This window comes from Idiotropiscis lumnitzeri, chromosome 6 (assembly GCF_059441095.1).
Source record: "Idiotropiscis lumnitzeri isolate Australia: NSW breed Sydney's pygmy pipehorse chromosome 6, RoL_Ilum_1.0, whole genome shotgun sequence".
Taxonomy (NCBI): Eukaryota; Metazoa; Chordata; class Actinopteri; order Syngnathiformes; family Syngnathidae; genus Idiotropiscis; species Idiotropiscis lumnitzeri.
This window is the reverse complement of record NC_142396.1, coordinates 7251391-7275561: the sequence shown is the minus strand read 5'-3', so window position 1 is coordinate 7275561 and position 24171 is coordinate 7251391. Positions and strand designations below refer to the sequence as shown.

The 24171-nt window shown below is 41.4% G+C and overlaps 1 protein-coding gene across 1 annotated transcript; it reads left to right on the top strand.

Moving 5' to 3' along the window:
- The first annotated feature begins 914 nt into the window (after positions 1–914).
- On the top strand, positions 915–23865 carry LOC148334967 (homeobox protein aristaless-like 4). Its single transcript, XM_088298771.1, has 4 exons — positions 915–1531; positions 14661–14971; positions 20778–20906; positions 20989–23865. The coding sequence occupies exons 1-4, from the start codon at positions 1189–1191 to the stop codon at positions 21307–21309; spliced, it is 1104 nt and encodes a 367-aa protein (XP_088154897.1). The 5' UTR covers positions 915–1188; the 3' UTR covers positions 21310–23865.
- Positions 23866–24171: the final 306 nt, after the last annotated feature.

Below are 24171 nucleotides of genomic sequence, written 5' to 3'. Positions count from 1 at the left end.
ACAATTCTTGTTGGAATTATATCAGCTGTTGTGAGAACACATTTTAAATGACGACATTTCCAACGAAAATAAATCACATTATACAGTAATCACATTTCATTTTGAGTAATCATAAAACATACGACAACTAACATGTTATTAAGGGACATTAGAGATAAACATGGGGTTTATTTTCTCATTTATATTAATTGTTGTTGACAGATATTAAGTCATTACCTTCGTTGGCTTTCGGATAAATTAGTGACGCGGAGGATTGGAGAGAATTTATTCAATTTGGCCACAGACCCAACTTGTCTCCTGTAGCCGATTTAATTCCGGCTTTTATAGCCTGCGTCGTTTGAGCAAGCCAAACATTTCAACGAGCAATATTGGTGTGATGCTTTATAAGTAATTTAATATTTAAACTGCAGCTGATCCCCAAATAAACTGATTGCTTGAGTTTAGCGCGGTGACTATTGCGCGTTGTGACTCTAGTCGCACCAGGCCACGGCCTCGTGTTTGGGTTAACAAAGACTTTCTTTTAAACAAATAGGCCTTAGACATTGTTTACATTGTGGAAGAAAAAAAAAACAACGTCGGGCTGGATTAAAACGTTTCCCCAATTACTTTGCCTTCAAACGAACACAACGTAAATCCCCCAAACAAGAACAAACAACACGTACTGCAGCTATAAGGCACGCACTAAATAAAAATTCCGATTTAGATACACAATCAAAGCTGGTTCATTCATCTCCTGATTGTATTAATGTCATGTGTTGCGTTTCCCACGTGTTTACCACCACACACAGAGAAAAAAAAGCAGAAGAAGAAAATGCAGCCCCCAGCCACCCTCCACCCCTTCCTTGCTTTTGACCTCCCATCGGTGCATAATAGCGCGGTGAGAGCAGAGTGGGCCTATACTCGGGGTGCATGTGTGCAGCTTGAAGGTCAGCGTAGTTCTGCGTGACACTTTTCCACTGTGGGCTCCTACTGAGGCATCTCGCGCTCCTTCACAGAGAGGGGCTTTTAGCATTTGTTCATTCCCCCCCCTCTAAAGCAGTCCCAGATGCGCCACTTTGAGCGTATGCGAGTAAGGGCGCGTCAGTGTGCATTGCGTGGAAGTTCGAGGAGAGTCGTTTAGAAGGGGCAGGGCGAGAAGAGCAGTTTGGATTCTGCCTCTTTTTTTTTTAATATCACTTTTTTTAAGGTATGAACGCAGATACGTGCGTCTCATACTGTGACATGACCTCGATGGATGCGTATTATAGTCCGTCTCCTTCGCAAGGTAGGGAGCACCAGGCGAACCCGTTCAGGACTTTCGGCAGTGCCGAAGCCAAATACAGCCCCACGTTCGCGGCGAGTAAAGGGCAGACGTACGGGGAGAAGTCCCGGAGTCCTTTCCAGACCGAATGCCAATCGCTGGACGGCGCGGAGGGAGAGGGCCCTTTCCACAAGTACCAGCTCTTCATGCACAGACCCACCTGCAAGACTCCCCCCGAGGGCGGCAAGCTGCACACGGACGGCGGCCACAACGGCATCCTGCCTTGCTACGGTGAGTGGGCTTCGACACGCAAAAACTCAAGTGGACATTCGCGGACGGAATGCGCATTTGTGCGCATTGCAACGATGAAACGCCAGTTTTTATTACATTTTTTTTTTTTTTTTAATTATCAGAGCCAAACGTTTAAACGAGTGACAGAAGAGCGTCTAGAGTGGATACTTATGTATAAGAGAATGTAGTGTGATTTATTCCAGGGGATGCATATATTTGATTGCAAGATGATTTTTTTTGTTCCCATCCACTCGAAGGTCATGGTTGTTCCCGCAACCAAAGGTGCCATTTCCTCACAAAGCAAAATTGCAGCATCCCCAACTGTGCCCTCCCACAACGTCATTAGAATCAGACATCACAGAACAATTTTTAACGTATAGATTTCAGTAAAAAAAAAGGTAATATTTAATCATACTGAACACACTGATAGGCCTATTAAAACACTTTGGACATCCTTGTAATAGTGCCCGTTAAATAAGCAGTAAAAACACATGATGACAAAATATAAAATGTAAACTTAATGATACTATAATGATATATATATATATATAAATGAAAATTTAAAAAACAAATCCTATGAGTGCAGGCAGTGTGAATTCTTTGGTAGCAACCTGAGCGTTATTTGTAATAACATTTGACTCAGAAAATGCTTTTTTTTTTTTTTAGAGTAGAGTATAGACTATAGTACATTTTTGCGTCTGTGAGTTACTAGAAACCTGTTATCATGGCTCACAATTCAGTTTCCGTTTAGATCAAGCGCCTATATTTACATGCTTACTTGCTGGCTTATTTTAAGCAATTTGCAAAAAAAAACATAGATGTATGCGGCACTGTTTGCAATTGGCTATATAAATAAAAATGAAGTCTGCCAGTGCCACACTTAGCAAAAATGCGAAAATGGTAAAGTGCAAAGTCATCTAGTTTTTAGTGTTGTGTGTGTGTCTCCAAACTTGTTTGGAGCAGTGGTGTACTTTTGTGAGCTGATCTGGCAAGTGCATAGACAGAACCGTTTGAACGCAATCATTAAATGCAGCATGCATCCAAGGAGAGAGACTCAGCAGTGTTATTACTGAAAATGTTGCAGCCAGATGAAGGAACTGCGGCTCTGGGGAGGACACTTTTGGGGTCTAGTCAAAGCCTCAGGCGTCAACAGGCTTGTGCTCTTATGTGTGGTCCAACACGAGAGATATATTGCGCAATGTTGATATTTTATCCCCTTCACCATGACAAAAATCTTATGATATACAGTACAGACGCCGTTTTGTGTGCATGCCAACATCGAGCGACTGCAAAGTTGTCTACATGGCAGCCCGGCTGTTGTGAGCTATTCAGTTTTATAGCCATATGGGAAATGGAGGTTGAAATTTGGTATCGTGAGTATTTCAAGCATACGCTTGATTGTCACAGACTCAACTAATGGCGCCACACGTACATGTTTTGACATGTAATCAATGTGCTGTATAATCTTTCTTCATAACATTGGCTCCTCTCCGTCATCCATGTTTTGTTATGTGACGGGAATTTAAGCCCTGATGTGCCCCTCACTGATGTGCGGTGCGTATCCGTTGCCCTTCACCTCTTTTGTTAATAGTGATCAGATTAACTGTGTTGATGTATCTATTATTGTTTTTATTCTTCATTATATGAGGAATCTACGGAGGTGGGTGATTTCTTTTTTTTTTTTGGGGGGGGGGGGCTTGTGCACCTGCCCTCAAAAATGTGTGGGAACGTGCCTGCTTGTCATATATAAGCATCGTACTATAAAGGGAGCTCCAGAAGTAGCCTACTCGTATTTGGACCGCAACGGATTTGAATGATTTTCTTTTTTTTTCCAGTTTGGGAAATAAAACAATTAAGATGCGTACATTTTAACTGAAGACTAATTCAACTTTCTTCAATCGTCACGAAAGCCGCATGATCTCAACCCAACAGTGCAAGATTTTCACTTAGGCCCATTGAAGAAAAAAAAAATCTTTAAGAGCCACAAACAAGGTGCAAGTGAAGGCCTCCTTCAGGGAGGAAACTAAAAGTTGGCGATTTCTATGTGTGCCACACATTCAAAATAGAATAAAGTATATTTATATTGTTATGGGTTTATGTACTGTAAATACTATTGCAACTATTTCACGACCAAAGCAAAAAGGCCATACCTCACCCAAGCACGATTGTTTTCTTTCAAAGTGATTGTGATCAGGCATCATAACACAATAATAACAACTGTGACGTCATTATCCAAATATTGTAGACCTAAATGTATATCGCGTTTGAGTTACATTCAAGGCCCGAGCGGCCAGGGCCGCATCAATTAATGTAGCCCACCAAAGCAAATTATGTGTAGGTGCTTCCGTTTACTCTCAAAAATCAGTCTTTACTTTAAATAACATTGTGATACTGCGAGCCATATTTGATCTTAAAAAAATCTTTTCAAAAATGAATTTAACAAAATTTGATCATTTTTTTTGCAGTAATATTTTTGCAAAATGTTTTCTGAAGATGCTAATTCCATTTCCATGAAAACTAATCTCAGTCTTCAGAGTTTCTTTTTTTTTTGTTCTAATACAAATGGTCAGTCTTTTCACTCAAGCTGTCTTTCCCATGCCAATGCCCCTGGTGAGATCCTTGTTGTTGGAATACACCAGAGGAACCTGTGAGCTGAAGTGCCAAAATGAGAATACATTCACTCAATAGCAAACAGCTAAATAAATGTTTATTTCAGAGCTGTAGGAATTTAGGAACGCGTCTTAAATATTACGTTTTTAACTTTATTCCAATTGTATAAAGACGTGAGTATAATGGTTAGGTTAATTTATGCACGTTGATCTGCAGAGTTTGAAGGGTTAAACATGTAAATTGCACATCTTACACAGGTTTTATAAAGCTGTTTGTCTTTACCGTTATGCAAGAAGTGTATTTTTGTTCCGTCAATAATGATCGCCTGTAATTAGAACTGCCTAATATTTTAAGTCATCAAGAACTTTTTGAAAAAGAAGGGCTTTAAGCGTGGCTGTTTCAGTGCGTGAGACATCCACAAAAATTCAAAACCAAGTTGGCATGAAAAAATGGCTTTAAATTAGAAACTTATTATGCATGTCTCCACATTATGAATGAAATTATATCAAAATTAACCATATAAATACATCCAATAACAACATGGTTGGTGCCACATATTCTCGTGACTCAGGGGTGTGTACATGTGAACCAAGATGAGCGTCCCACAGGGGCGGAGCATCTACCTGCTCACACCACTGTGAATGAAATAAAACCCCATGGAGTTGATGGAGTGCAGAGGAATGCGAGTCAGCACCGCAGGAGGGGTCTGCATTAATCCGAGGCAGATGTGCATCATTGGCTGCTATATGGTTATTATTCATACGCGCCAAACATCAGATCTCCAAAGCAACCAAGAGTCCCCACAATGACAAAGTGGGACTGGTTTACATAACCCTGTCTCCACAATACCTTGTAAAAATAAGCAAAATGTCACAAATGGACAGGGGGGGAAAAAAATCTGAGAACCATTGGAGAGAATTTCTCATTGATACACTTAGAGGCCAATGTACCAAGTACATCCGCACAAATATTTAAATTGAAAACTGTCAAGAAAAGTATTTATTTAAACTATATATAGAGCTCATGATTAGATCTTATTAGCTGAAGCAGGTGTGTCCACTAATGTCTTTAGTTTCATTATTTAAAGATCATGTAGCACGAATTCACCTATTTGTTTCAAACTGCATTATGTGTGTTTGAAGATAAATGCGGAAAACATGTAAAGACTGAGAAAATTGTTGAACTCACATGTGGCGATATTGCAATTTTTTGAAGTTGAATGCATTTTTTTTAAACTTTACAACTTGAACCAGCATTCCTGACATATTTATAAAGGATGGAACTTAAATTGAAGGTAATACTGTAATGCCTTGGAAATTATTTTGCACATTTCTCCTGACTGATAATTTTAAACGAGATGCCGCTGATACTGTGGGAGCTCCCCGCAAATGTGACTTACACACACAAAAAAAAAAATCATAGTATTTGAACAGGGGTGTGTATACTTTGCACATCCATCGTATCTTACGGATTTTCAGCTGTTGTGGGTTGGTCTGGAACATGCCTCATGTGATAAAAGGGGGTTCGCTGTAGCTCTAAATACATGGAGATGGTTTTTTTTTTTTGGTTGATGGAGCCATATGATACATAGACAAATGCATCTGGCATAACAGATAGACACGGTATACAAAGAGTGTGCGAACACCGATACTGATTGCACCAATTCTCTCCTGCCTTTTCTCAGTAATATCATGTTCACATCATACAGTTCAAATAGCCACTCTGACCTCAGTGTGAAATCGGAGCATCCTGTGATATGTAAAACATGTTTCTCAATGCATGAGACCAAAACAAGACCACAAGAAGGTTCTGGCAGCGCTTTAAAAGCATCCTGTCAAAATATAGATCTCTACGTGCATGGAGGGGGAAATTGGAGGGAAATGATGTCAGAGGATATGTATGGATATTTGCTGTGATGACTACCACATTTTGACCACGTTAGTGGCTGAAAGGTGACCTGTGATCATGCCCGAAACGGTTTTCAACTACTAAAAGTGTGGGGGAACAAAAAAGTGATCCATTTCTTTTACAGCATGATTTTTCTGTCTTGGAGAGTTTAAGCAAAACCAGCAACCTGCTTGTATGAAAAAAAAAATCACATCGACTCTGCTCTGCTGTTCTTTGTGAAATTTAAAAAAAAAAGTACATGCAGCCCGCTTTGGCATTTTAACACTGTTTCCTTAAATAGACTTTCCTCTATTCACAGATTAAATATGACCCGCCAGGTAAAAATGACCTGGAAAATTCCAAAAATGACCACAGGGAGCTATCATAAGTCATAAAAATGACTTCTGAACTGACAGAACAAAGCAAAATGTTGTTTTGATTCATAACTGTTCTTTGTCTAATTTTCACAAGAGGACATTTTTCTTTTCTGATAGATTTACTAACTGAAAAGGGAAGGGAACTTTTCTAACCTTGACATGTGACTTCTGCAATTTAAGTAATGAAATTGATGCTGTAGAAAAGCAAGATGTTGTGATTGCACCCTTTCAATATGAAGAGATTGTCCAAGTTGTCCCCGACCACCGGGCTGTGGCCGCACAGAAGAAAAAAGAAAATTATTTTGAAAAGTGACCGTCTTCTCTCCGTTACATCAGACTCTTGACGCATATCAAGATGCTAATTGTCTTGGTTGCATGATGCTAATATTAAACCAACAAGCTAGCTAAAATGAGTACAACCACGCAGGAAGCCCGCTCTGTAAAATACACGGCGAGCATATATATTCCTCTATTATTAATCACATTCCAACAATAATCCTGAACTATTTCTATGCTTTTTGATACGAGACAGTGACAGCCACGGCCTAAAGTCTTCGGACACGAGTGAGGTAATGATTGTGTCGGTCTATCAGCCGCTGATGCTGAACAGAAAGATTTCAGGCTTCCCATGGAATATAAGCATTCCTTTGTGTACTGCTGCCATAGATCTTTGCTCAGGAACATCTGGGAGCCTTCCTTTAAGAGAGGAAACAATATTCCAAATCTTGTCTGAGTGCCTCGTGAAGAAGAGCTTCTATCCTACAAATGAACTGTTTAAAAGGCACATATAGAAATAATAGCAATTAAAGGCAAGTCAATTTGATTAACATTGAGCACAGCCAAGTGTTTTGGTTCTATGGTCATCAACACACTTTTCCATCACTAGCATACCTGATTCGGTGTCATCACAAAAAAACACCAAAAATGCCAAAGTAAAAGCAAAACACAAATTGTGGAGTTAATAATTTCGTCAAGTGCCTCAAATTAATGCGTTAAACCCTTTCACATGACAACCACATCCTCAACCTTTTAAATTTGAGGTTCTTTTACATTGAAATGGAGCCTACCTGCATGATTCACTATGGCCACCACAAGGAGTGGAAAACAATCTAGTCAGGTGATTAAATTTCGTCATGATCACACTGGATTTGTTGCTTCCACACATCAGTGCGGTACCAGAAGAGGACAAGAAACATGACCGGAATCCAGGAGACATCAAGACAGCATTTAAAAGTAGTAGCTCAAAGTGCAGTGCAAAATAATAATGAAAGAAACAAATTGAAAAAAAAAAAATGAAAAAAAAAAAATTTCTTTTATAACAAACATAAAAAGCCTTATTATATGTCTGAAGTGTTGTTGTAATTGGCTTGGTGCATTACGTCCGACATGCAAAATGCGCTTTCGGCAGTTTGAATCACTTTGTTAAACGTTTTCCTCATGCTGACTTTCTGAAGCCATGTGGCAAACAAAGAAACAAAATGTACCAGAAATGTTCCGCAACTGGTGTCACAAAAATCTCAAAATAGGAGTTTTTCCCCTCAATGAGAGCCTGACGATGAAACATCATGTCTCTAAAGCGTGCGTTCGGTGTTCGAGACGAGAAGAAATTTGTGGCAGGGCAACTTTGTCTTTGCTTGACAACGACAATGCGCCTTCTCAAATTGCCCTAAGCATCTGACAGTTCCTGGCTGAGAAGATCATGAACAAGCCAAATCATGATCCGTGTGATCCCCCCCCCCCCGATTATCAAGCTCAACGAGACTCGTTTTTGAAGACGTGGATGCCATCAAGATGGCTCTGACGATGGAGCTTCCAGGAAGAATCACCCCAGAAGTGCATAAAGGATTGACAAAAGAAGGCTGGGTTATCTCCAGGGAGATTTCTTCCAATGAAAAAAAAACTTTTGTGACACAAGTCCTGGAACTTTCCTGACAGATGTGTTTGCATCATTGTTGTAATCCGATTTATGTGTAAGCTACACTTGTTTTGTAGAATTTTGTGAAGTAGTTGTAAATTTACGACTAATTGAAGTAGGTAACTGTGGGTGTGTCCCGATCCTATATTTACGATATCAGCACTCAAATGTGATCACGTGTCCTTCACATAACATCCGATGAATGATTGTGGCAGCTAACGTATATTGACTAATGCTCGTTACCCAACGTCCAGGTCATAAACCTGACTGATTCATGATGAAAAAGGAAATTCAGTGCTATGACGCATTTTTTTTCTTTTTTTTCATTTAAAATTTTTTTACATTTTCATTTTTGAACGGATCCTAAAATTAAATATGACATTAACATGTGGATTAATAACGAAGTAGACTTCAGTGCAAATGCTACTCACTCAGTCATGGAAAAAAAATACCCTGTCTGGCAGTAGATGTAGCTGCGTGGTACCGCAGTAATTTGATGTTAAATATATGAATGTGTTTAGACACGCGCAAATTAAGCTTCGCCATGCAGTTAGCGGTTTGGCAACATTCATGAAATAGCGACTGCAGGTAAGATTGTCGGTGGTGGTGTCAAAGTGGTCAAAGTTGCTATTCTTAATCAGCGTGTAGAACCTAAAGTCGTGCCTCTCCCCCTCGGTCACCATTTTGTGTGTAGTCTGAACACAACACCAGCATTTTGCATCACTCGCTGCTGTCACCAGACTGAAGTCTCATTTGTCGAAATGTGACTTGCGTTGCATTTCAAACAACCTCCACATGTGGTTTAGATCAGTCTTGTAAAAATGCATTTTGATGTTAAGGCTTCACAACATCTAGCTGGAAACGAGTTTGATATGACCAAAAAAATCGGATTTGGGGCTGGCAATGTCAAAGGGGCCCGTGAGGCAGAAGAATCGCATGCTTTTGTGCAACCATTCATCGAGGGAAACTAACGAAAATTACATTTGCGAAATTCAATTTCAACTCATTAGAATGACATATTTTAATTAAATACAATAAAGAGTTTTCACATTTCTACAGCGATTAGATTTGGATTTTGAAGTAAAAATCCCAACAGTATAAAAAGGGCCGAATACTAATATAATTACATGATATTTTACTCATGAAGTTTGATAAGAGGATGTCCAGCAACCATTGAGGGAACATCTTAGAGCACTCTGTTTAAAAGCATTCTCCTTCCTCGTTAGTACAAGGTCATTAACCCTTCCCCGGGTTACTAATTTATAGTGTTTCTTTTATTTGGTTTCACTTGACCCTCCCCATCCCATTCCATAAAAACTGAGAGGGTGCCTTGTTGCTTTACAAGCAGTTAAATTACACTTTGATGTTTTCTCTGTGTTTTCAGCAGCGATTAAATCACTGACCCCAGTAAACACGTGACCTCGGCTAACCAAAGAGGTCTGCAGGTTGTCAGCAAATGACTGGCAAATTGAAAGAGCAGGCGGCGTTTATTCCTCACTTTTAATGTACGCTGATGTGCTCTACAAGGGGAACAAAAGTAAGAAGAAGGGGGGAAAAAAAAAGATTCCCGAGAATGCCAAGAAACTGCTGCCAAGGCACTGGAATCTTGGCTTTATGGAAGAAAGCAAGACTTGACGGTTGTGTTCTCGAGAAGAGAAAGGAGAAAAAAAAAAAGCGTGATGTTGGCGAGGATTGTGTTTGGTTACAATTAGCATGCCACAAAACAGATTGCTTGGACTGCAAGATGAAGACAAAGTACATGTTGTGATCTATATGTCGGATGAGTATAAAATCGAATCGTGGCCATCTATACGGCAAGCTGTGCCTCGTATGTTTTCGTGCCTTGCTCAGGGGCCCAACGGCACCCTCACCACTTCAAACGAGCAGGAACTTTTTGAGTTGACCCAACTCACTTCTGAATATTGCAGTCATGCTCCCTCTCAGGTTGAATAAAAACATCGCACAGGGCCAAAGCAGCGGTTGGTAATGTCAGAACATCTGCCTGCACGTGTGGAGACAGTAAGAGGCTCTGACAGGTGGGCCGCAGCGATATGAGGTCATGAACCTCAGCCGGGCAAGCTGCGTTGTTTCATTAGTCTTAGTCGGGGCGAATGCGAGCCCGAGAGCAGGGGAGGGCCGCGGCGGGTTGGGAGAGACGACTATTGACATCACATTGCGCGACACAGCAGCCAAAGAATATTAATTCATGAAAACAAACATGAATGTTGCAGACAGCCGACGCCCAACTTCATCACTTCAAAACTATTCCGCCAGCTTACTCACTATTCAAAGTATGGCTGACAGTCACCAGCACCGCAAAATATCAACAGTCCTTCTCACGATGCACTTTGTTTCTAAGACGACAGACTGTGGAGGGCGTTAAACATACAGTTGCATGGAAAATGCATGAACATAATTACTTGAAATGTGATCTAGCAGGCGATAAATGTACTGTGGTACCAGGCTCATCTGTTCAGGGACGCTTGGTCGACCTACAGGAGGAATTCAAGTCCTAAAAACGAACGAAACAGGAACGAATCCGTTTCGGGGTCAAACTGCAGCTGTCTTAAAACATGCGTTTAACTGTCATTTAAGTGTAAGAAAGAAACACTTTATAATAAAAGCCAAAAGCAACCTTTGTACCCAAACTAAACGATGATGTGTGACAGATGTGTAGCATGTGGAAAGAGGGAGGATTGCGGAAGATGACTCGAAAGTGTGCACCCGGCAGCTAACTTTGCTTTACACATTTAATTCTTCCATCACAGACTATTTGACAATTTAGCCATTTTTTTTTTACTGGGCAGCCAGAACTGAGACACATTTGCAGTTCATTTCCTTTTTCATCATTTTCTTTTGACTTGTTTTTTTAAATTCAGTTAGTTGCAATCAGCGGCACGGTGGCTGACTTTTAAGCACGATGGCCTCACACTACAGAGGTGCCTGTGTGGGTTTCCTCCGGGTACTCCGGTTTCCTCCCACATTCCAAAGACATGCGAGGTTTGTTAATTGAACGCACTTAATAGTCCCTAAGTGTGAGTGTGAGCGCGGATTTTTGTTTGTCGTTGAGTGCCCCACGATTGACTGGTAACAGTTTAGTGTGCACGCCGCCCACTGCCCAAAGGCAGCTGGGATAGACTCCAGCACCCCCGCAACCGTTGTGAGGCAGATAAGATAATGGATGGATGGATGGATGGATAGTTGCAATTCATTTTTAGAGCAATTTTGTTAAATGTTTTTTTTTAGGCTGAGAAAACGCTTTTAGTTTAAATTTGATTAGTTTTAGTAATATCATGTAATAAAGAAAAACTACAATTCCCAAAGAACAACCGTAATACAGATATTGTAAAGAAACCCTGAACGCTCATGTCTGAAAACGACAAAGACAACAATGAGAGGACATTTAGACAACTACAGATCGTTTTATAAACGTAAAATGGCAATTCGCTTACCTATTACATTTTTAAAAACAATCTTTTTATTTTATTTTACTCATGAAAATGTTGGTTAAAAATTCTGTAATTTTCATTCCCTGTATTAAACCACGGCGAGTAAACAAACCAGGTGTTGGTCTTGAGCCGATGCATTCTTATTTCATTATTTCAAGGTATTGGGTACTCGCGAAAGCTGCCGATACCGGCCTTCGTTGCTTTAGGCAAACAAATCTGACATCCGTTAAATCCTTCTTACAAGTAGTTGGGGCTAAACTGCAGCAGTTTGACACATCGGCGAATCATGTGGGTCAGTAAGAAAGAAATGTCTCCTCACAGTTATGTCATTGTCTTAATTGACATTTTGTGTAGCAAAATTACAGTACAAGTGCTATCGGTAATCTATCAGTGGTTACCCAAGAGTGATGCATGTACTGGTATTAGACTAAAAAACGTGCTATCAAAAATCTTTAAGTGATAGCATTGCGTGGTCCATTACCAAGTTTTGTTCTTCAAAATAGTCGGGTCCGAGTAATGTCATATGTGACAATGTTTCGAACCTCTGAAGTCATGCTCCAATTTTATTCTGACTTCATTCATATGTATTGGAGAATTTAGTCTTTCCACGATTATGATGAAGACTATTTAAAGGACAGAACCCTCACGCCAATGCAAAGAAATGGCAGACAGAAAAACTGACAAGGTACTGTTCTCCACCAGTCATACATGCTTATTTATCCACATGGATGTTTGTTTATATGAAGGAGAAGGGACTGCCTTCTTCATCTCCAAAAGGGAAACAAACAACAAAAAAAAAGCTTGCATGAGCTGACAGGAACAGAGCCAGGTCTGTCACAAAATGGAGGCTGCTCAAATTGGAAATGACAAACACAATGTTGTTTACATCTGAGGGCCAAAGTGTGTCGGGCAACAGTGGGCGAACGAGGCCCACCGCACACGCGCAAACACACAAACCGTTCTAAACGAGGCAGGTTTGTCATTGGCTCGGATTTCAGGTGGCGTGATTGAGCCAAGTGAGTGCGCCCCCCTGGAAGGTTGTGTCGCAGGTCACCCGAATGTGTCGTGACAACCCTTTCAAACATGGAGAAGTGAAGTGTAGATTCAGCATACACAGAAAAGGGCCTTTGAACCCCAAAATAAAACATTACAGAGGTGATGTAAGCATAAAGTAGCCGCAACTGCGTGTGGATGTTAGAATGTGACAGTGTGCAGATGCACTTGCTGACTTGGGTTCTTTTTTTTTTTTTTTTTTTTTTTTCCCGGCTATACACACCAAAAGCAACACACATTTTAAGGAGCATATTGCTCTTCGCCTGTCGTTGTTTCTCTTCAAGCTTAATTGGCCAGAGAGTTGGGTGACTGCAAGACACAATTAAATGTTTTGTATTTGTCTTGCTCCCGATGAACCCAAAAGTGCTCAATGTGAAGTGCATCAATTTGAAAAAATTTGTACTCAAATAAGGGATGGACGAATATCGATATCAGGTACTCATGCAGGCTGCCAATACATCAAAATTTGAAAAAAACAAAAAAAGAAAACAAAACCCTGATTTGAATTACTGTATTATGGTGTACAAGATATTTATTTTCCCAACCATATGTCTCACACACACATCCATTTGAATAAAATAGCATCACCAAGAACAAACCCGCTCTCACACACACGCACGTAAACCCACGTTTCACTCTTTCACAACAAATATGCCTTTTTCCCTCTCGATGCGTGTCAACCGTTTCCAAGACTAGGTAGAGCTAGTGTCAAAATATGAAACATTAACCACAAGCTCATCAGTTGGCATAAGCTTTCTAAAATAGAAACTAACATTACGCTACTGCTTTGACTCATCTTGATTTCATTTTGGAATGCTTTGAGATGTTTCTTCAGATTCATGTTCATTTTTTCTTGTGATTTTATGACAGCATTTTCCCCATCTATAGTTTTTCCACAACACATTCACATTTTTTTTTGGAGTCCAAATGTTGTTTCTTCTTCAAAGGCCATCGACCGCTTTCTCCCTGTGAAATTGTGCTATCCAAGTTTTATCCCAGCGCAATTCTCCCTCTGATCCAAATACTACCACTAGACATCGTGGCCAAGGAAACAGAAATAACATCACATTTCATAACGTCTTGTTTCGGTCAACAAAAATCATGTGAACATTTGGCACAGTTTTTAAATTTGTAAAAAACATTTTGTTTAATTTTTTATTTAATTTAATTTATCATCACGTGACCAGCATTTTCACCCGATAAAAGCTTCGTTGATGAAGTGATTTCGTCCTAATTTTCTTTGACGAAAGCAACACTGGGCTCAAGCCTGTTAGCTTGTGAGCCAACTACTGGTTCGTGACTAGTTCAGTCTTTGAGAGTCCCATCCAGCCTGTTTTGCAAGTTTCCTTCCTCCACTAGAGCCGATTCAAATGATCAACTCATCAGCAAGCGTTGCAAATGTCTGATCATTTTGATCATGTGAGTCAGGTGTGTCGGAGGAGGGAAACATAAAACAGGCTGGATAGGGGGCTCTCAAAGACCGGATTAGGGCACCCCTGCTCTAACCGGATACATTTTCGCAAGAGAAATGTAGGGATATGCTGGTACAAGAAAGATGCGAGATGAAGTAGAATTGCATTTCTCAGCGGGCGGAGGTTTCAGCGGACATGGCCACAACATTTCCGAGCAGAGGCGAGGGCTTGATTCTTCACGAATGTGAAGCCTCCTTTTATATAGTGTATGTGGGCATTTTTGTATCGTTTCAAATGTGTCAGGGTTGTCAACACTTGGTATGTTAAACTTATTTATTTTCACTTAACAACCTTTAATGCGTGGCTCTCACCATTTACACAATAAGGTAAAACTGATCACAACTTTTCATCTATTCCTTAACGTAGGAAAAGACAACGGCCTGACAGAGTCCGAGTTGCCCTCCGGCGTCGACCCCCCTGGGATGGAAAGCAGCTACCTGAATTTAAAGGAAGCAGGAGTGAAGGGGTCAGGCGAGCGTCCAGGTTCAGATCTTTCCAGCCCTCTGGATAAAAGCGAGGTCGAGAGCAACAAAGGCAAGAAGAGGCGCAATCGCACTACGTTTACCAGCTACCAGCTGGAGGAGCTGGAGAAGGTTTTCCAGAAGACACACTACCCTGATGTGTATGCCCGTGAGCAGCTGGCACTGAGGACAGACTTGACAGAAGCTCGTGTTCAGGTGAGACCAGACGACGTGCAAAAAGACAAGCGACGCGGTATTCGCAGTTTTCCATGTTCGCGTGTTAATCATCACAAGAGAGCGTGAGGGAGAGTTAAAGCCGGTGATGTGACAACAGAAGAGTCTTTTGTTCTCCTTTTTCCTCTTTATTTTCTTCCATCTAACCTTAGATCAGAAAGGGATGGGCGGGAAGAAGGGAGGTCCCTCTGCGCATACTTGCGGCAGACTTTGCACGAAGGTCAGAGGCCAAGGGTTCGTCCCTGGTGCGACGGTGTTCAAACTACTTCCACACAAAACTGCGAAGGCAGGAGGTGAGGGACATGGAGGAGGGAAGGAGTCATCGGACTATTTGGGAAGGATATAAAAAGCACTTGAGATGCCAGCTTCAATTTCCATGTGCAGTCGGAGACATAATCAAGGATGGTCTGGTCCATGCGGTGGTACAGTAGAAAAAAGAAAAAGTTGGTTCACACAGATCCATCCCTTTCCCCAGATGAATATAATTAACGTTCCCAACCCAACTGACAGGCACACAGCCCACTCCTTTGAGTCACTGTGAGGTTTGACCCACAGTCCTACAAAACAGACCCTAAACATGCACGCAATCAAGTCTAAATCCCACAATTGCAACAGCAGGTCTATCAGGACAAAGTCCAGGGATTTGCAACTGTGCAATACCAAGGGGCATCGCAAGCTTGGCAGGCGATTTAATAATCCTTTTCATCTCAGAAACAACACAGATGTTTTCCCCAGAATGAGCCAATGTCAGAGTCTTACTGTTCCATCCTCAGTTTAATGACGAAGGTCTCGGTGTGCAGCTTGGGGCTTTTGCTGCTATTAAATTATTTACGTGAATGTGAGCAAAAAAAAAAAAAAAAGAAGTCAGACTCGAGCTTGGCCATACCTGCCTTTTGTGGAGGAGGGGGGGGCCGTGCGAGTGAAGCACTTCTGAGGCACTTTATCAATCGCCGTGGTTCGGGATGACAGAGATGAGGTGAGACGGCTGGAACATCAAAGTTGCTTTTGGAGTTTGTGCGCTCTGCCCTCCCTCTCTTACCCCCAGCTTGCTGACCGTGCAGCGTAAATAAAACGATTTGAAAGTTTTGTAAGCTGCCTTTTGCTGTCAATGTCTTCTGCTGATACTGTAACACCGCCAAGCACTTCTAGCTCAGAGCCACCTTCCCTGCAGATGTGTCCGTACCGATGAAACATACAAGAATACTGTCTGTATTGGGTAACTTTGGTCATGTCATACGTGACGGATGAATAGTTTTCACTTTGGAAGGAACGGGAACTCTCCTTGTGCAAAAACACCACGAGCTTGTCGCACATAATCATTTTTAAGATGCAGCATTGGACAGGCAGAGCAGCACAAGACACATCTGACTTCATAATGCTTGCACCACAAATGATCTCTTTGCCAAACTATTTGGCTAATGTCCCCTTCTGACTGCCGTTCAAAGGCAAAGCAGCACAGCGCAAACCCTCAGTGAAACATGACTCACTCAGTACATACAAAGCAAGAAAAGGGCTTCAGAACTATGCGCCCCCCCCCCAAAAAAAATGCTGAAAGTGTTCAGAATATGAGAACATATTTGTCAGTGACATGTTCTGAATTTTGTAAATGACATGATATGTAAATGTCTGTGTGTCCTGTGTGTGTCTGGTCCACCGCTTTAGTCTGCACGCCTCTGAAAGGTCAAAGGGGTTAGCCGCGGAAAGCCACGGGCTTTGGCGTCAGGAAATTAAACATGAAATGAAAACAAGCTCCAGTTTGAACATTCTCCCATCTCACTTTCCAATATCCCCACTTCCCTTCTTAGACATAAAAGGGAGGTGGGAGGAGAGAGGCGCTTTATGCGGGGTGGGGGTGGGAGGTTGGTGGCAGTTATGACAAAAATCTGATGACCCATTACACATTAAAAATCAGACAAGAAAAAGGCAAGATTCTACTAGAGGGTGACAAGGAGGTGGATTTTCACTCCGGCCCATTCCACTCCCACAGAAAAAAAAAAATCCCGTCCCATCATGGATCATAGTAAAAATAAATAAATAAATAATAATAATTCACAAAATAAATAAATCCTGTCAAAAACGACTCCCATTCTGTCCTGCTCTCGTTCGGAATGACTCCTACTCCTGTACTGCCCCCATTTTGCAGGTCAGTGACATAAAAAGAGAAAAAAACGTTTGTCACCCCCTGTTCCTCATGGACTCTCACCCACCCATGAACCTTTCATCCTGTACAGTCCCAATCCCATGATTCTCCCATCCCGCGTGAATCCCACGTGATTCCCGGGTACCTCAGACCAAACCGTTTATATTTTCTTTAGATTCCCAACTATCTTAATGCTAACACACAATTTTAGCCATAGGCGGGCTAATACAAAGCATCTGTATGTACTGCATGTCTGTTCCTGGTGGCTAAAGCATGCATACCAGAAGGAGCGCAATTTCAATGGAAATCATGTACAACTGACAACTGGGTTCTAAAATTTGACAGAGGGGCCGGACCAGAAGCAGATGGATGGAGTGTTATGGTAACCTCACCTCATCGGATTAAAAAAAATACATTTAATTTTTAATGAAAGTGAACAAAAGCGTTACAACAAAATATATGTCTTTGACCCAACACAGTATTTAGAAAATAAAACATTAACAAGGTTTATTGATTTAATTTTTTTTCAAGTTCGGCGGGCTGGATTAAAACGTTTAACGGGCCGCATGTGGCCCCCGGGCCGTAGTTTGCCCACGCCTGCTGTAATGTGTGTATACCTACACACACACACACACACACACAGGGGCATGGTGGCCATCAGGGATTTGGCAAAAATATGTTAATTTTCACCAAACATCTGGTGTCATTACGGTCCAGTACAATACTGTAAAGCTGTACATGTATTCATTATATAAAAAAAGGCTCAAAATTGGATGTTCCTGAGATTGCTCTGAGTTAAGAGCAGGTTGACGCAACAAATGGAGCTTCTAATTCAAGGCACGACTGTATTGAAAGACAAGTAGCGCTGTAATCAGGGCCCCGTGCACTGGAGCTCTATTTAGAAACTTGTGTGATGCGTCGAGAAAAACTACAAGAAAAGGACATGGCAAACATCAAACAATAACAGCCAGCCTCCTCCCCCTCCACTCCCACCCACTTCCGCCCGCAAACCTCAAGGGGCTGTAACAGATCCCAAGCCCTCCTGCAAACATATGATTTAATTCAAAGGCCAACAACCCCTCACCTTGACATTGGGGGGCAGCCACAACCTTCCCTATCAGTTTACGACTTTGGAAGGCTAATCTCGCCAGCTGACCTGTGGAATGTCACAGTGAGATTTCTTAACATCAGGCTTTGGAAAAAAAAAATATCCATATGTTCCACAGGATGCCATACATGGTCCCCTTTTCAAGAAGTTAGTGGTCACACATATACGTCCCTGAAAAATATTTGCACTTTGGGGTACAATGTAACACCGCCTATTTTTTTTATTTTGAAAATGACAGAGCGGAATGGTGAATGGAATATGAGGAGGGAGATATGAACGGCCGCGCTGAGGGGAAATTGCATGTCAGGGACTGTGAAAACCACAAGCTGATTGGGTTTGGAATCAAGCAACAATCACAGCTCAAACCCTTCAGTTATAGGAGGATGGTCCCTCTTTTGTTTTTGGAGATGTTTCTTCTTGGGAGGATAAGCTTCGGATATCCGACTAATGTGGAGATTCTCACCATGCTAATATTCTGTGTTTCCTTACATGTGAAAAGAAGAAGCTTGTGTGAACTGGACATGGTTGGTAAATATAGATTTGATTAACCCAATAGGCAGTAGCCACGGCCCACAGGGGAAAAAATAAAATAAAAATATAATACTGAAAAATAATGAGGAAACAATCTACAGACATATGCGTACAGTTGAAACATAGTTTTCAAATGGAAACAACTCAAGGCACTGACAAACATTTTGGTCTGCTTGGCAACAGGAGGGCAAATTGGGGCAACATCTGTGCAACACAGCCAGTTAAAAGTTAGACTTTCAAAATAAAAGCAAGGCAGCAAATTAATAGTTTCACCACATTTTCTTTGGTCCTAGGTTGCTTATTTCGAAGTCACACAAACTATTTTCCGCTTTTATTTTTAATAATCAAGTGTTAAATTAGCCACCATTGTCAAAGAAAGTGTGATAAAACTGTCACCTTATATCTCATGCTTTTATTTTGAAGGTCGAACTTAAGACAGATGAGTGGTAGGGTTATTACATTTACTAAATGCTTGCATTATTGTGGCAAATGCCGTGCCATCTGTTGAACCCTTCCCACACAACTTGTGATTTTTTGGGGATGAATACACGTTGAGTTTGGGGAACGAATGGCGCAATCACTCTGGGATTTTCGTACACAAACTGGGACACAATATTCATGGAAAAATTAAAAAATGGAACGTATGAAAACTAGGGCAAACAAAAACCATCACAATAGAATATTGCTCGCCAACTTTTCTGTTTGCTCGTAGCAAGTATTATCTAGAAATTACAAGAAAGACAAAAATAATTCTCAGAATCAGTCGAGATTTTGCTAATAGTTTTTTAAAATCCTTACTGGCACAGCACAAAGACAATGAAACACACAATCTAAAGCCTTTGAAAAAAAATACATTATCTTAGAAAATGCTGAAGGTGGTTAACGTAAATACTGCTGATTGTCAATTCTGTCCGCTTGTTTGTTGGTTACATTTTGAAATGAATTGCGGTGGGATTCCATTAGTCCTGCTGTGTGGACAGGTGAGGGAGAGGACACCTTTCTCACAATGATTTATGAATGGCTCGAGACCCAGATGTGGATCTGTCGACGCAGGCACTCTGAAGGGAGGCAGACGACTGTGTATCAAAGGCAGGAGGGGGGGGGGGGGGGGGGAGAGAAATTGCGGTACCAAGGGAGACGCTCCATCTTCACATCAAGAGGTCTATATGCATGGCACTTTAAAGACACGTCAAGTCCTAAAACGTGCCGTGGGACTTTCAAATTTATTTGCTTCACTTTTTTTTTAGTTTGTGTTTCAGAGCGGAGAGGATGGTCACATATTTGGCCATGCTCCCATGTTTTCAGTCCACTGGTGACTGGCCCGGATCATTTTTAAAACTGCTGGCTGGAGAGTAACCCAAATTGGGTGAAATATCTATCCCAATATTGGGTCTATAAGAGACAGAGCCAGTTTAGCGTTATTTAAACTCAGCACATTGGATTGAGTTTTTGACCCAGCACGTCAGATCAACATTTTGATTCATCAAGAATTTGATGACCAGGTTATTAGTATAGCTTATTTTATTACCAACATTTGCTGAGTGGAAAAAACTATTTTCTCCTGTCAGGGGTCTCCACAGCTCATCACTGGTTTGAAACTGCTTTTACATCGGATGCTCTTCCTGACGCAACCCCATCCATTTCTATCCCAGCATTGGCTGGATCGACATGTGGGGTCTAGCATAGATACCCAACTTGTTGTTACCGGTTGCCCTTACCGGGATTTGCAGCATAATCCCCGTCTCCCACTGAACCATCCAGCTGCCAACACTTTCCAAGAAGATTTCACTTCAATACATCAAACTGTCCAAAATGCTAACCAGTTTCAACCCATCAGCTTGCCTAAATTCAACCTGTTGGGTCAAAATAATTAATCCAACTTTGGGTAAAAATAACGCAATCTGCTAAAAAAAAAAATGAAAGCTACCTAGTGAGTGGGTTAGGAAAAAACCCCATCCCCTTTTTTGCATTTAGTGAGTTCATCCCCTGATGAGATGTCTTCTTTGCAGGTGTGGTTCCAGAACCGGAGAGCCAAGTGGAGGAAGAGGGAGCGCTTTGGCCAAATGCAACAGGTTCGAACGCATTTCTCGACAGCTTATGAGCTGCCTCTCCTAACTCGGCCTGAAAACTATGCACAGGTAAATAAAAAGAGTGGCGCGACCATCAGCATTGCCATGAAGTGTTTGTAAATGCGTCATCATGTCTGCTTTTTGATTTCAGATTCAAAACCCCTCATGGATCAGTGGCAGCAGCGGAGCCTCTCCGGTGCCAGGTTGTGTTGTCCCTTGCGATACCGTCCCTCCCTGTATGCCTCCCCATCCTCATAGTCATGGAGGGGTCCCCGACTTCTTGGGTGTGCCTAGCCCAGGGAGCAGCCACATGGGACAGACGCAGATGGGCAGTCTTTTTGGGGGACCTGGAATGGTCGGGGGGATTAATGGCTACGATCTCAATGTTGACCCAGACCGCAAGTCTTCCAGCATAGCGGCGCTGCGTATGAAAGCCAAGGAGCACAGTGCCGCCATTTCTTGGGCCACATGATTGTTCCAACCAAGTCCTACCCCGCCCCCATTTGGCAGCCATCATCAAGCACTGTGGGGGAGTTTTGCTGAGAGCACTAATGATAACGCAGGTCAAATGAACAGGGAGAGACTGTAGAGATAGCAGAGAGCATTGTATCGACCAACACAATGCAGATAACAACTGTGACAGTGACAATGAGCAGAAACTGAAAGTTCCAAAACGTAGAGGCGAAAATCAAACCCAAAAGTTTCTGATTGCTCACAGTCTCAGGTCCTGGTCCAATACTTGGCGACATTGACGTAGCAATAATTTTCAGTGAAATAAGCAGGATCATGAAGAGGATTTAGATAAGATATAGAAATTGCCTCTCAAAAACTGCAGCTTATTTTGAGTTGATTCACAACCCGCATCAGTCAAACCACTTTAGACTTGGCCCCAATACAGTAAAAATCATCTCTGAATAATCATCAAGGCCACACCAGGATTTAAACTGGACTGGAGGCTGAATAATATGGCTGGATTTACACTGCAGGTCAAAGTGACCACTTCAGAGTCAGTGCGTAGATGTGCAGTATTTGGACTGCCTATTTACGGGGATTGCAATTTCAAGCGTACTAGATATATGTTTTAACATTCATTTCAGAACCAAAAGGCAGCAGTAGCACGAAAGTAGACAATAAATCAATAACATTTTTATTGTCAGGTTTTTTGTATTTAACTGGCCGCACACTGAAATCCTTTTCGTACACATTATTTAATGGTCTTTGTCCCGATTCTCAGTCCATATTTATGTTCTTTTATTTTACATCACAGGGTCTATCAACCAATCTGTCACTTTATACAGCAATAGCATTGGCAGATATCTGTTTTAGATCAGATCCCCCCCCCCCCCCATTTGTCGAAAAGAGGTTCGATTCAATTTAATGTCCGTCCTTTATGTTGCCATATCTGAATTGTGTCACATTAACAATGCAATGTCACTTCAGCCAAAGTGTTGCAATCATCCACCAATAACCAAATGACAATAACTAATGTCATTTTTTTTCCCTTCTCTGGTATACAAGTTCTTACAAGTGAAAATCCAGGTTAGATTCAATAGGCAAATTTAACAGAGCGCAAACAGAAATAACCTGTGCCAATTCACTGTGGGATGAGAGCAGACATTAGATCGGCAGTCATTGCAAGCCAAAATGTCATTTCCTCCCGCAGAGCAACCTCCACAGGTTCCCCCGTCAGGCCCGTCCTCAAGTTACAGGAAACTGGGTGTCTCCGGCGCTAGACAAGGCACAGCGGTAGCCTTCAACACCAACTAGTCACGCCAACTTCGACCAGAAACCGACGCAACGAGACACATTTAATTAGCATCACAGTCAGCCTTTCTGCCCCGTGAACGCCAGTGTGCATCAAAGCCGCTCCAAACGTTGTAATGAGCAGGTAATACCCGACGGAGAGATTCACAGAATACGACACATGCCGGAGAGTGCGGGCTGAATCAGTGGGCCTGATTGCCGAGTTGTGTAATGTTTGGGCAACGTGATGACAGTGCTAAGAGTGCAGGAAGGTGGAGAGTATACATTGCAAGGGGTGTCTCTGTGTCTCACCTCCCAGGAATAAGTGTTTTCACAAAGTTTGGCCGCAAGCTGCCACTAAAAACAGATTCCATTAAAAAAACCACTCTGTCATTCTCTTTCTATTGTATGATCGAGGGCAGGGGCAGCGACAATCAACTGGTTGATCACGTTAAACCAAAAATAAAAAAAATACACTTTTGTGTCAGAACACCAAAATATCACATGTGTTGAGTGAAATCCTGCCATGACATCAACTTAAGCTCAATTAAGCACTTCTTGATACAGGGATGGTATTAGGTGAACGCTATTCTGATAAAGCATCTAAAGTACGACATTTATCAGGTTTTTACTTCTACGACGACAAATCAGATTACAGTACTTGCTTATAAGAATTAAACTGAATTTTTAGTTTCTGAATTTAAACAAAATTATATGATTTGCTTAAATTCCTATTTAGGGGGTGGGGGGGCGACAGCTTGATTGTGTCGTTGGTCCACCTTTCCGTGCTTTAAACTGCAGCTCTTGCCGTGATGATACTACTGAAAAGTTGTTTTGTGTGAATGTGAACAATATGTATGATGTTGTTCTGTTGCTTGTATATTTGTTTTACATATGTGCCAAATAATGGACCTCCAACAGCCAAACCAAAGATGTATTACAGTGATATTGTCAAATAATACGTTGTGTCCAGCATTATTTCTAAAGAAAATGTCACTACGGACTTTTAACTGTTTAAATTGCTTTCTAATTTTCTAATGGCTTCAAGCTGTTTTTTTTTTTCAATAACAACCAAGTATTTCTACTTATGGAAGTGACTTTATATAATGTGCCATTGCAATAAGTTATTGCACTTACAATTTTGAGAATTGTGCGTTTATACTTCCACTGAGACAGAAGTCTCATGTTGTTTCATGTTGCAAAAATGTTGCTTTAAGCCATCCGCATTTAGCGCCGTGACATCTGATCATGGTGCTGGACATTTATTTGTACAGAGGTAACATGTTTTTCATTTGATGGATTGAAGTGATGTAATAAAATCCAAAACGACCTGATGACGTTTCGTACATATTTTTGTGAGATAGGCTAAAATGTTTACAATTATAAGAGTCTACTCTTGTGGTTTAACAAAAATGTCATATTGAAGGCAAACAAGTTTGCCATTTTTCAATAATTGTGAAACCGCATAAAATGTGGTTTAATGCACAGGTTTTCCAGAAACTATAGCCCTTAAATAAATAACTGACATCAAACTATCCATTTTAGTTAAAATTTCATGGACAAAACAAGCCCAAACTTCCAAGCTTTCCAA

Excerpts from the sequence above, each read along its gene's own strand:
- LOC148334967 (XM_088298771.1), top strand. The coding sequence starts at position 1,189 with ATGAACGCAGATACGTGCGTCTCATACTGTGACATGACCTCGATGGAT. Across the intron at positions 1,532-14,660 it reads CGGCATCCTGCCTTGCTACG|GAAAAGACAACGGCCTGACA; the intron begins GTGAGTGGGCTT and ends TCCTTAACGTAG. Across the intron at positions 20,907-20,988 it reads GGCCTGAAAACTATGCACAG|ATTCAAAACCCCTCATGGAT; the intron begins GTAAATAAAAAG and ends TTTTGATTTCAG.